This window comes from Rhinolophus ferrumequinum, chromosome 8 (genome assembly GCF_004115265.2).
Source record: "Rhinolophus ferrumequinum isolate MPI-CBG mRhiFer1 chromosome 8, mRhiFer1_v1.p, whole genome shotgun sequence".
NCBI classification, from domain to species: Eukaryota; Metazoa; Chordata; class Mammalia; order Chiroptera; family Rhinolophidae; genus Rhinolophus; species Rhinolophus ferrumequinum.
The window spans coordinates 38,977,747-38,990,032 of record NC_046291.1 but is presented as its reverse complement, the minus strand read 5'-3'; the positions used below and the strand labels follow the sequence as shown (position 1 = coordinate 38,990,032).

General features: G+C 33.8%; 1 protein-coding gene across 4 annotated transcripts in view; it reads left to right on the top strand.

Annotated features, from left to right (window-relative positions):
- PMS1 (PMS1 homolog 1, mismatch repair system component) overlaps positions 1-12,286 on the top strand; it is an 86,608-nt gene that overhangs the window by 27,523 nt on the left and 46,799 nt on the right. For all 4 annotated transcript variants that reach the window (XM_033111583.1, XM_033111582.1, XM_033111581.1 and 1 more), the window contains exons 3-4: positions 1,396-1,578; positions 10,659-10,761. In XM_033111583.1, coding sequence (XP_032967474.1) covers positions 1,396-1,578; positions 10,659-10,761 — 286 coding nt within the window. The remainder of the gene's footprint in view (positions 1-1,395; positions 1,579-10,658; positions 10,762-12,286) is intronic.

The window sequence follows — 12,286 nt, the reverse complement described above, 5'->3', positions numbered from 1 at the left end:
AAACCTGTATTTTGTTTTTAAGTATAAGCTTTATAAACGTGGAAAAAATTTGTTAAACTGAAAGAAAATTTATTTTTCTTAGACATTTTATATATTCAGAGTAGTCTGATTAGAATACAGTGGATAGTAATTAAATAGGATTAGATAATTATATCTGACATATTCATTTAAGAATCTTACTCAGACATACATTTCGTTCTTAAAGTTCTCTGAAAGAAAAACATAGTGTTTTAAAGTAGTGTTACAAAGCCAACAGAAGTCCTCTTATAAAAGTAAATGGAAGTATACATTTTTATTTTATGTATTTTACATTTTATGTATTTTAGTCCCTTGACATTTATCAGTTTCTCTTCCTCTGCTTTGTAGAGTTATAAAATAACTGTGTTGCCCTACGTAAGTCCTGTTTTATTATGGTTTCATACAATAATAACTATCCTGGCTAGGAATGTTTCCATAATTAGTTAATTTAACAGGTCGATACTATTTTAGACATTTCAGTAGATCTTTGTGTTATTTGTCTCAGATGCTCAGAGTTCTTATTTATCGAGAAAGATTTGCATTTCTATAGTTAATGATTTTTCTATAAAAAACAGAGTAACTATTCCCAGAATAACTTGATTTCAGATTGAGAGACGAGGAACTAAATCTTGGGTGTCTCTCCCCATCAACTGTATATCTAATTTATCTAAAACGTACTGACGTAAACAGTATTAAATAATTTTAGGTTATTGAAAACGTGATATTATTTGAAATACCAGAGTTCTGGTAATTGTAGGCAGACTTTTGTCCCTTTACAACTTGCATCTGTGACCATACACATAAAACTTTGTGAAGTCAAGCTTATGATAGAAGTTTACTGTCAGATTTAGAATATGATATTCATAGAAAGTGTGATCTCACTATAGGAATTTAGATTTTGTTTGTTATGTATGCATATTTTTAGTATTACACGACAAATACTAAATGATTTAACTAAATGATGAGGGATATTTTTTCTTGGTTTTCAAATGAAAAACTTACTGAGATTGTGAAATTAGGTGTATTTTGTCAGATTTAGAATATAATATACATAATTTAGAAAATTATCTTAGTCAAGTTTAAACATAAATTTAACATGAATACCTATGATACTGAGACAGTTCGAGGGAACCTTAAAGATCAGACTGACTTTTTTATTTTATAGTTGAATCTGAGTCCTAGAAAAATGAGGGATTTGCCCATTGTACCATAACTAGGGGTTAGTAAACTTAAGAAACTAAACTCACTTCTTTAAGGTTATTAGGGTTTCATAAAAGATACATAAATGACAAAATTGTTTCAGTTGTGTTTCTGTTTTTAAATGTTCTAACAGTTTAATGTCTTTGTATACTAAAAGTATTTTTTAACTTTGTGTAGGAGAATTATGGATTTGATAAAATTGAGGTGCGAGACAATGGTGAAGGTATCAAGGCCATTGATGCACCTGTAATGGCAATGAAGTACTACACCTCAAAAATAAATAGTCATGAAGATCTTGAAAATTTGACAACTTACGGTTTTCGTGGAGAAGCCTTGGGATCAATTTGTTGTATAGCAGAGGTAAGGTAATTTATATTGACTATTTTAGTGATTTTATAATTACAGAATTTTAGAATTAAGGAAAAAGCTAAGCCAGTATTTGACAGAGAATTTTTTTTTTACTGTGATGGATGTACATAACAAAATTTACCATTTTAACCATATTTTAAAATTAAATTTGTTGAGAACATTGATTAATAATATTACATTATATAAATTTCTGTATACTCTGTTGTGTGCTTACCACCCGAAGTCTAGTCTCCTTTCATCATCATTTTAACCACTAATAAGTGTACAATTGAATGGTATTAAGTACATTCACATTGTGTGCAGCCGTTATCACCATCCATCTCCAGAACGTTTTTATCATCCCAAACTGAAACTCTATATGTTAAACTAAATAATAAATCCCCATTCTCCTTTTGGCACATCCCTGGTAACCACTGTTTTACATTCTCTATGAATTTGACTGTTCTAGGTACTGCATATAAATAGAACCATACAATATTTATCCTTTTGTATCTGGCTTGTTTCGCTTTGCATAATGTCTTCAAGGTTTGTACATGTTGTAACCTGTATCAGAATTTCATTCCTTCTTATGGCTGAATAATATTCTATTGTATGTATAAGCCACATTTCGTTTATCCATTTATCTGTTGATGTGGGTGGGTTGTTTCCACCTTTCGGCTATTGTGCATAATGCTGCTATGTATGAATGTGGGTGTACTAATGTCTGAGTACCTGCTTTCAGTTCTTTGATTATTTACCCAGAAGTGAAATTGCTGGGTCATATGGTAATTCTATTTAATTTTTTGAGGAATAACAAAGTGTGTTTTGCAGTGTTAATATTTAGAAGAGGAAAAAGTGTAGTTTAGTGGCCCATTGGCTTGGAAAAAATGTATTAAATAAAATTAAACAGATATGTTAACCATAAGCACTTTTCAGAGCCTTTGCTATATACTAAAGCGCATTGTGAATCTCTAAATTTGGTGGTTTATAACAGGTACATTTTCCTGCACCTGCTTGACTGTGAAACCCTTTTATGAGAAGCATATCACTATTTTTGTTGTTGTTCTGTGAAACACACTCTGGAAATACTACTCTAGTTAACACAGATAATTAGATTGTGTTCTGGAGATGTGAATTGACTTGGCCTAAGCCCTGGCAAGTAGAGACAGATTGGATCCTAGAACTTTGCTCTTCCTGACTGATGGTAAGGTGTTTTCAATGTCTATAAACCCCTAAGTTCTGTGCCTGATCCACTGGATTGCCTAGAACCAATTATACTTCACTGCCTCTGCCATAGATTATGTAACCAGTTGCGGCAAAGCCCATCAAGTGAGAACCTTGCATGTATCCCAGTTATGTTTACCACACTAGTTTTGTGTGTGTGTGCGCGCGCGCACGTGTTTATATGTGTGCACTGTATCGTTTGTGTGTTTGGCTCTGTTTTATAGAGTGATAGTATCTGTGTGTTAGTGAGTCACATGGTGATTGTGAGGGTCTCGTTAGCTGAGTTTGGCCCATGGCCGTGTAATCCTTCATTTGTGCTTAGGCTGGTAGACCTTATGTAGGTGAGAATGCTCAGGTGCAATAAAATGATAAGATTTTATTATAACCTGTTGTCCCTGAAAAGTGCCATGGACACAAGATACCATTTCTATCTCCTCCTCTGGTTTCTGAACAATTATTTAGTAGCCTAGTCTCCTGAGCGGTAACATATTCTCCGGGTTTATTGTGGTCCTCCTTCTGCCCTTGGGGTGCTGGCATAGTGTAGGTTTTCTCCATTTTTTTGTGGATAGGGTCCCAGCTAGGTATAATTTACTCTTTTGACTTTGAAGTTCTGTAAGGTGATGCCTGTGTAATAAAAATTGGGGGTGGGGGAGGAGGTGGAGTTTAAAGTGAGCGATTTTGCTTTTCTAGCACAGGGGACTAGGGGCCCTGACTTTTTAGAAGCCAGAGGTATTCAGACATCGCTAAAGGAGGAAAGACCTTGTCATTCCTTAAGTGCACTTTGCTGAAAATCTGTCCAAAAGCTAGCACACCCTATGCTTCTGTTATCTTTCTCAGCACTTCATTTAGAGTTCACTGAGTCTCTAAATAGATTTTAGGGAAGAGTGACTAGAGGGTACAACTTGTCATTGCCCATATTTCTCCCCAGAGCCTGTATATGGGAACCTGTAGCCCTGGGATCTTGTAGAAAGATCTGTTTTTAAAATGGGATGGAGTTTGTACCAGGAACCTCTGAAGCTCCCAGTACTAGTACTATTGTTTGAGCTCGTAGTGGCTATTTTAGAAATCATATAATTTGTTTAAGAACATAAATATTTGATTTTTTTAGCTGTTGTCCAAACTTGGCAGATAGTCTTTAAGCTTCATTTTGGCAGAGTATTGTATAAACATATGTAATTTGACATTTCTGTATTTTCTAAGATATGTATAATCTGTCAGAACTGATATTAGTCATTATTAGCTTTGTCTGCTAGGTGGCAGCACTATACTTAGTCTTTTAAAATATGTTCCACATAAGCCACGTGATTTATCCAAATCTTCACTGTAGTTCTGATTTTAGATGGCAGTTTTGCAAGTCCTTGTCCAGTGATGTTCTCAATCTTGTTTCTTTATATGGTTGCTTGAACCCACTTGATATCTAAGTTAATCATTTTGTCTTTTGTTTCAGTTTTGAGACATTTGAATGCCTTGAATATAAATACTTAAAATAATTTTGTTCATCAAAATTACAAAAGGAGTAAAAGAATTGTCAAGTATCACAATAATAGAAAACTGTAACCTTAAAAAAGTTATGTTCAGTTTTCACATTGCTGTGTCAAATGCTTGTTTCTCTTAGAAAATATTAACAATATTTTATGGAATCTCTTTTCTTGTACATCTTTGGTCTTTGGAAGAACATACATGTACATGTTCTTCCAAAGAATACCCCCCCACACACAATGAGTTTTTACTTATGTATACTCTAGATGAGGGTATAGACCATCGTCAGAACCCCTGGAGGTTCTTTCATGCCCCTTCCCATTCAGTACTCTTCAAAGGTAATGGCTATTCTGACTTATATCGATATAGATTAGTTCTGTCTGTTTTTGAATTTAATTTAAATGGAATATTACAATATGTATTATTTTGTCATAGACAATTTTTTTTGATGATGATTTAGGTTTGATTGTGCCTGAAACCCAAAACAAATACAGAATGTTGGTGGTAAAGTAATGGACCCTGGTCAGTGCCCAGATCACCACTTCAGGACTGAGCACTCATTTCCCCCAGCTACCAAGAGTATTGGCGCCTGAAGGCTCACAGCTGAGTCTCCCTCTGGAGATTGCCCGTACTTCAGCCAGAGGCTTGAGTATGACCTTACATCAGACAGGGCAACCTGCATCCAATGACTGGTTGACGAGGGGTTGTAAAGGCCCTATTCCAGTTCACAATGACTCTGCCATGCTGCTGTACCCCAGAGTGCGGGGGGCCCATCACCCCAGGCCTTGTGACTGGCACAGCCAGCCCCACGTCTCTTTCTGCCCTGCCCCACAGGAAATCATCCTAGGAGCACACCCCAATAAACATCCTCCTCACCAGTCCCCATCTCAGTCTGCTTCATGCGTAAGCCACCCTACATTGAGGTTTTATGGTTCGGTCTCATTCTACTGACAAGAAAACTAAGGTCTTGTGAAGAACAAACGCCAGTTCTTTTCACCCCAACTTCAAAACACAGTCAATACTTTTTTATCTGTATGCAGGATGCTGTGCTAAGTAATTTACTTCAGAGGAACTGTGCACAGTGAAGTAAATGGAAAATGAAAATTGTGACTTATTTAGGGACACATAGTATGTGAATGGTGGATTCAAGAATTCAGTTCTAATTTCATGCCTCCCTGCACTGAGTTTTTCACAGTAAATCATGCATGATTAGCATGGTTAGAAATGTATTTATAAGTTTAAGAATATCTCGTATTAAATAAGTATTACAGACCTGCAGTGGTACGTTCAATAGATAGGTTATCAAGGAAAAGTCAAGTTGAAATTTATGTGGAAGGATTCTGAATACTGTTTCAGAAATACAGAAAGTAATATATGCTTGTGTAAGGTCAATTGCATTTAAAAATATTGTCAGAAAGACTTAGTGAGTGCTTTTTTGGGGAAAAATTCACTTTTTAAACTGAGCTCCAATTTATTTTGAAAAATTTTGGGTAGTGATTACAGTTACATAATAAAAATTAATGATTTGGTTATTTTATCTGCCAAGCTAACCAATGCAGATAATTTTAAAGTCATACAAATGTAAATCATCTCAGGCCTAATTGATTGATGATATGTAATTGGATAATGTTTTGTCACCATTTTAAACAGCTATTCCTCAAAATTATGGAAATTATTTTTGTTAGGTTATTTTAAAGATGTTAGTAATTTTAGTTAAGAAAAGCTTAAGACTTTCAGCAAAATTCACTAGAGAAATTTAAAATATATCTAATTGTATGTTCTTTATTTATACACTTTAAAAGAATGGGCAGTTTTCTAGTTTGTCAATAATAAAAGACTTTCAGTCTTAAAATTAAACGGTCCAAAGGAGTAAAACATTCTCTTTATATCTACAAGTATCCTATTGGTATTTTAAAATGGAATTACTGATTCCATAGTCTATAATGAACGTATCAGTGACTGACACAAATTGATGGATACAGTTTTCTTTAAAATCATATCAAGCATAACTTCTCTTGAAATTTACTGTTTGTAGAGCAATAATTTTGGGATATTTGTCATTCTTTAATGTTAAATTTCTGATGCTAATTACTGAGCATACTGAAGTAGGATGAGCTAGAGAGTGAAAATCCTGTGTGGACCTATTCATAAAATTTTTTATGAAGACTGTATATATTGTTCCTGTCACGTGATTAAACACACAGAATAAAAGATTTTATTTCTTTATAAGTAGATATTTTAAACATATTAAAAATGATCTTTCTCCTTCCAAAGAAATCTTTAAGAAACTCATACAAGTTTTTTGAACTGGATTTTTAAATGGAGGCTAAATTACACTTCAGTATTAAGAGGAATACAGAGCTGTTTTGTTTTGTTTTCTTAAAATCAGAACAAACTTAAAACAAGGAGTGAGAAGCCTGATTCTCATTCCCAAGTTTTTAAGAGACTTGGCCAAAGGCATAAAACAGGTTACCTTTTTTGAGAATCTTTTTTTTCCTTAATCTGTAAAGTGATGATAATGATTTGAGGGTCAAAGGAAATAACACATATTAAGTATCTTGAATAGTGAGTGTCACGTGCCATACAGGTGAAAGTTATTTTCACTCTGGACTTGAATGTAGAAAGTAGTATGCAGTTGTATCATATAGGCAATGATATCAGCCTTGCTCCTTCCCTTCTTGGGGAATCTCTTCAACCTTTTGGGGAAATCCTTTGTAAATTTTACAGCCATTCCTAAGTAAGGCCCTTCTAATTCTCACCAAAAGTCTTTATTCTGTAACATAAGTTCTTTTTTTTTCCCTCTTGGTTTTCTCTCAGAAGAATTAGCAGAGTTGCCAGCCATCCTCTGCATAACACGCATGTTATTGATTCATTCATCCAACATTTTATAAAGTGGGTACAGTGTGCTGGGTATTATTCTGATCTCTCAAGTTCACTATAAATAATTTTGTGTTCTGTAGGTTTGTTACTGTTTTAAATTACATTAAACGTCCATGACTTAAAGAGGGCAGAATGAGAAGCTAAGTCATTTTGTTTTGAAGATGGAAGTTGGGGCTCCCTTATTAGTGGGCTCACGTAGCTGTAAAAGGGTAGGGGGATGCCCTAGCATCACTCTGATGGTTCCTGCCTCCTGTTCCACGGTGTAGAGTACCTTCTATGTCCTTTAGAAACATGGTGGTAGAGCTTTAGTGAGAATAGGCACAGGAATTTTGGAAACAGTTGGGATAGCCTGCTTCCTAAATGCAACCTCTTCACAGGTAATAGAACTCTGTGGAAAGGGGAAAAGCTAGGGCCAAAGTCTCTCTCGCTAGTTCTCCCACAATGGGAGAAGTTCTGACGTTAGGGTGCTCAGATTCATGTACAGCTATGCACAGGCAGCAGACGTACCCACACAGAGGAAGACATTTTCCTTTCAGTCGTGCAGGCAAAATCCATGTTTCAGCTGAATCATGAGTTTTTGGACTTCGGTTTCTGTACCAAGGTATCCTTCCAAAAGTCAGCAAAAAAACATTAAAAACAAGACTTTAGCATAATTATCTTAAATGAATTTTTATTAAGCGAGGATTTTTTATGTAAATCACCAGGATATATCCTAAGTTTTTAATTTACTTTTTATCTAAAACATTGAGAAAAATTATGCTTATCTAAAGTTTAGATGCTTTTATGACTCTAACTTTGTAATAATACTATAATTTCTTGAAACTCAGTAACTGAGGGCAAAAGAGTCAGTTTTTGGTAACTGATAGCTAATATAACCTCTAAGGTCCTCTAAGAACTTTTGAAACTTCTCGTTTTAAAATAAACTTCTCCTTTTAAAATTCTTTAAATAAATTTCTTTATTTCTTTTTAATAAGAACACTAGATTCGTTCACTGCCACAATTCCTCAATGTCTCCAATAAAGAAGCACCAGTAATAATTTGTAATATTAGAGATGCTCCTGAGATGGAGTGATTGCAACTTCAAATGCTAGCTACTGGACTGCTAACACGTTCTGAATCTGTGCCTGGTCCAAAAAAAGGTTTCCTGCCCAGGACACAGGGTCATATGATGAGATGAAATACAATTCCTTCCTCTGAGGAACACACTGTATTTCATTAATTTGTGAAACATGCTTATGCGTTTTATTTTTCACTGTCTTTAGCAGTGAATTGCAAAGCATTTCCTATCTAAATAAATTTTCATGGTACCCTACACATTCTAATTAAAAAATTTTTGATATTGGAAAATAATATTGTTTCATTTTTTCACTTAACATAAATGTTATATTATGACCACTAAGGTTCTATTTTGCTTTTTAGTACTTCAATTTATTCATCTAGGGTGGAGTAGATTTATGTTCACTAATGTTTTTAAAGGATGAACAAGTTAATATCTGTAAAGTGCCTTGACATAGTTAAAGCAAAAACCCATGTAACACTATAAAGTATTAGCATCATCTTCATCTTATCATCACTCTCCCCTTAAAGCTTATAGTGTAATCATTTATTCAGGACCATCTAGCAAGCGACTGGCAGCGTTAGTACTAGAACTCAGAGTTCCAGGGCCGCCTTTGCTTAGTGACACCAACTTTAGGTCAGGTGGCTAGTTCTTTGGAGAATAGAAATAGAATTCAGTTGACCTTGGCATTTTGGAGAAGTGGTTGGTTAAATGTAGAATTATTTTTAAAGGGACAATCGTAGCATAATTAGAGACAAGAAAGGAAATCTCTAGCAATCTGTCCTCTTTGTTTTGAACAAACATTACTAGAAGAAATCACTATTGAACACAATAGAGTTGTGATGTAGCAGGGAAGATTAATTGTCAGGAAAAATTTTAAATCACACAACTTTTGAACCATGGTATATATTTTTGGAAGAAGTAAAATAATCACTTAAGAGTACTGAAGAATAGTTATTACAGAAAAATCATCTTGAAGCAGTGCCCCTAGTAAGGATTTTATGGACATTCCCCTCAGAAAGAATCTAACAGACTCTACTACCGTGTTTCCCTGAAAATAAGACCTAACCGGAAAATAAGCCCTAGCGTGATTGTTCAGGATGACATCCCCTGAACATAAGCCCTAATGTGTCTTTTGGAGCAAAAATTAATATAAGACCCAGTCTTATTTTCGGGGAAACACTGTGAGCTAAAGAAGCCATACTTTTTCGTGTGACTCCGTTATTCCCTGTATGGTTCCCACGTGTTCCACAGAGCCAGATGACGTCCAGTAAATCCATGCATGGTTAAGACAGGGTGATAGAACCATCAAATGTTGACTCAGCTGGACCTAATTGAGTTCCAGCAGTGGAACTGGATCTTTGCAGCTTCTTCTTAAATTATATAGATGTATTTTAAAATAGTCAACTCTGCTCAGTCCACAGATGGCCAAGAAAGATTGCTTCCAGTTTTGGGTCGGCATTGTTCACTGAAGTGTGAGGAGCTACTCTTTTCTGAGTCCACCCTGCTTTCTTTGCCAGCATCCCCATTCCCCACCTGTGGTATTTTCTTGCAAGGGTGTGATTTACTATTGTTAATACTCTCTTACTAATCTCACAAGATAGGTAAACAGGAAGCTGAGGGAGAGAGTAGCTCAAAAGAGTGCAGACCTTCTTAAGTTTATATTTCTATGATTCACATCTTAGGAAATATTTCATGCTGAATGAAATCCTTTCTTATTCTTACATGTTTTAATGCTAAACGTTTTTAATTAATAGAAATTTTACATCTAAATAGTGAGCTCAAAGCTTGGTTTAAGAAAAAATTGGAAGGAGAAATGACTCTGGGCGCACAATGTGACATATAGATGATGTATTATAAAATTGTACACTTGAAACCTATAACCTGTGTAATTTTACTAACCATTGTCACCCCAGTAAATTTAATTTAAAAAAAGAAGAAAAGAAAAAAATGGCCATATATGTGTATGTGTATGATTTATGTTTTTATTCTTTTAAACCATTAACTTGAAATACAGAGTGCAGTTTTGTATAGCATATAAAAGTAGGAGGGAGTTACCATTTTACAAAAGGAGTATTTAGCAATAATTTACCAATAAATTTTTGAGAATAGTCTGTTAGGAAGCAAACTTCCCTAAAGCAGTTGAAGTATTTGATTTTACAAATGTAAGTCGTATAATACATATAATAAAAATAACCATTTCAGGTACACTCATTGATATGTGAGTGTTTTAATTAGAGTAAAATACTCAAAATGAAAAAAACGACATATTGCTTATTATGTCTCTTAGTATAACTCTAAGGAATATTACAAGAGAACTGGTCATGAGACTTTCTTAAGTAAAATTTTTCAATCTTAAGTAAATATATGATAATTATTTTAAATCTGATTTGATAAAGAGCCCTCTGCAGTATCTAAAATTGTGATTTTATTAGAGTTTTTTTTATTCCAGGTTTTAATTACAACCAGGACAGCTACTGATAATTTTAGCACCCAGTATGTTTTAGATGGCAGTGGCCACATAATTTCTCAAAAACCTTCACATCTTGGACAAGGTAAGAGAGTAGTAGCTTAGTAGCATTCTTTAATAGTTGATTGAAAAACTCTTTCTCCTTAAATTCAAATACATTGCTTTGGGCTTGGTCCTGGTAATAGCTAGTTAACTGCCAAGTGAACATTCAGCCTGTACTCTAGCCAACAGTCTCTTAAATACTTCGAGTTGTTCTCAAGAGGAACTGTGTGAAAGACTTTGGACAACATAGATTAGTTACTCTGTAAAAATTGTAAGAGCATTATGGATTACTAGTGTCTTCTTGATATATGAAGGATAATATTTTACTGAAATGCCTAAAACATTGATTTGGTTATCATTACAATACATCACACCATCAAGATATTATGATTAAGTAAATAATTTAAAATTTACTTATTTATTTATTTATTGAAAACTTCAAACATATGCACACAAGTGGATAGAATATCCACTCAGTTTCAACTGTTAACTCATTGCTAATATTTCATATAATACTCTCATCTACTGCCTCCCTTTCTGTATTGGTTGCAGCAAATAAATACATTATTATTGCTATTTGTCATTTAGTTCTTTAGTGGTTTTATACATTAAGTAATTTTATTACATTTTAATTGACATCTTATATTTCTAAGTTTCTCTACTATTTACTTCTAAAGGGGAAAAAAATCTCTCTGGGTTTGAGTTTCACATATCTCCTTGAATCTTTTATGCTGCTAACTTCTGGTGATGGGATGTTTAAAGTTGACAGACTATTAAAGGTATGACCTCTTTAAAGTCATGTTCAAAAGAATTATTAGATCTGTAAAGGGACTTATGTATGAAATTATTGGATTTATTTTTTTCAAATGACTTACCTTCATTGAAATTTGTTTCCTTGTATCTTAATACTGATGCCAAATCCTCTCTTTTTTTATAAACCTCCAGTTAGTTACTGATTACTTATTGCCCATTAAGAATTAGTATTTTTGTATCTACATGGGGGAAGGAGTTAATAGAAACTCCTAAGAAAACACATTTAACATTTTTCCTTATTTTTCCAGTTAATAAAAATGAGCTAATCTAATTATTGTTTAATTTAGTGTGTAATAATATTGTACATATTTTATTTAAAAATAATATATTTTGATTTTTTTTTTTTTAATGTGTGAAAGGTTAGAACAAAGAGAAGGCCTTTTTAAATATGGTCCCTCTCCAGAAATGCTCTGACCCCAGTTCTTAAGAGTTCAAATTAGGAAACCATTAGGAGATATTTGAGTGGCTATCCAGTAGAGTACTCTGAAGTAATCTAGTCACCTTATAAAACTTAAATGTATTTATTTTTATCTTAGTAACCGGTCTAATTTGGATGGCCAGTGGTTTTGCATCACTCATACTTCTCATGCTTTTCTCTATTCATCTCCATGAGAACTATGAAATAACAGTTCTTAAATATGGAATCCTTCTGATCTTTGCCCATTTGCTGATTGATTTTTCTTTTCTTATTGGAATTTTTCAGTCAGTAAACTAACCTTATTTCTTTTATTTCTTTTAGCAGTATTCTTTTTACC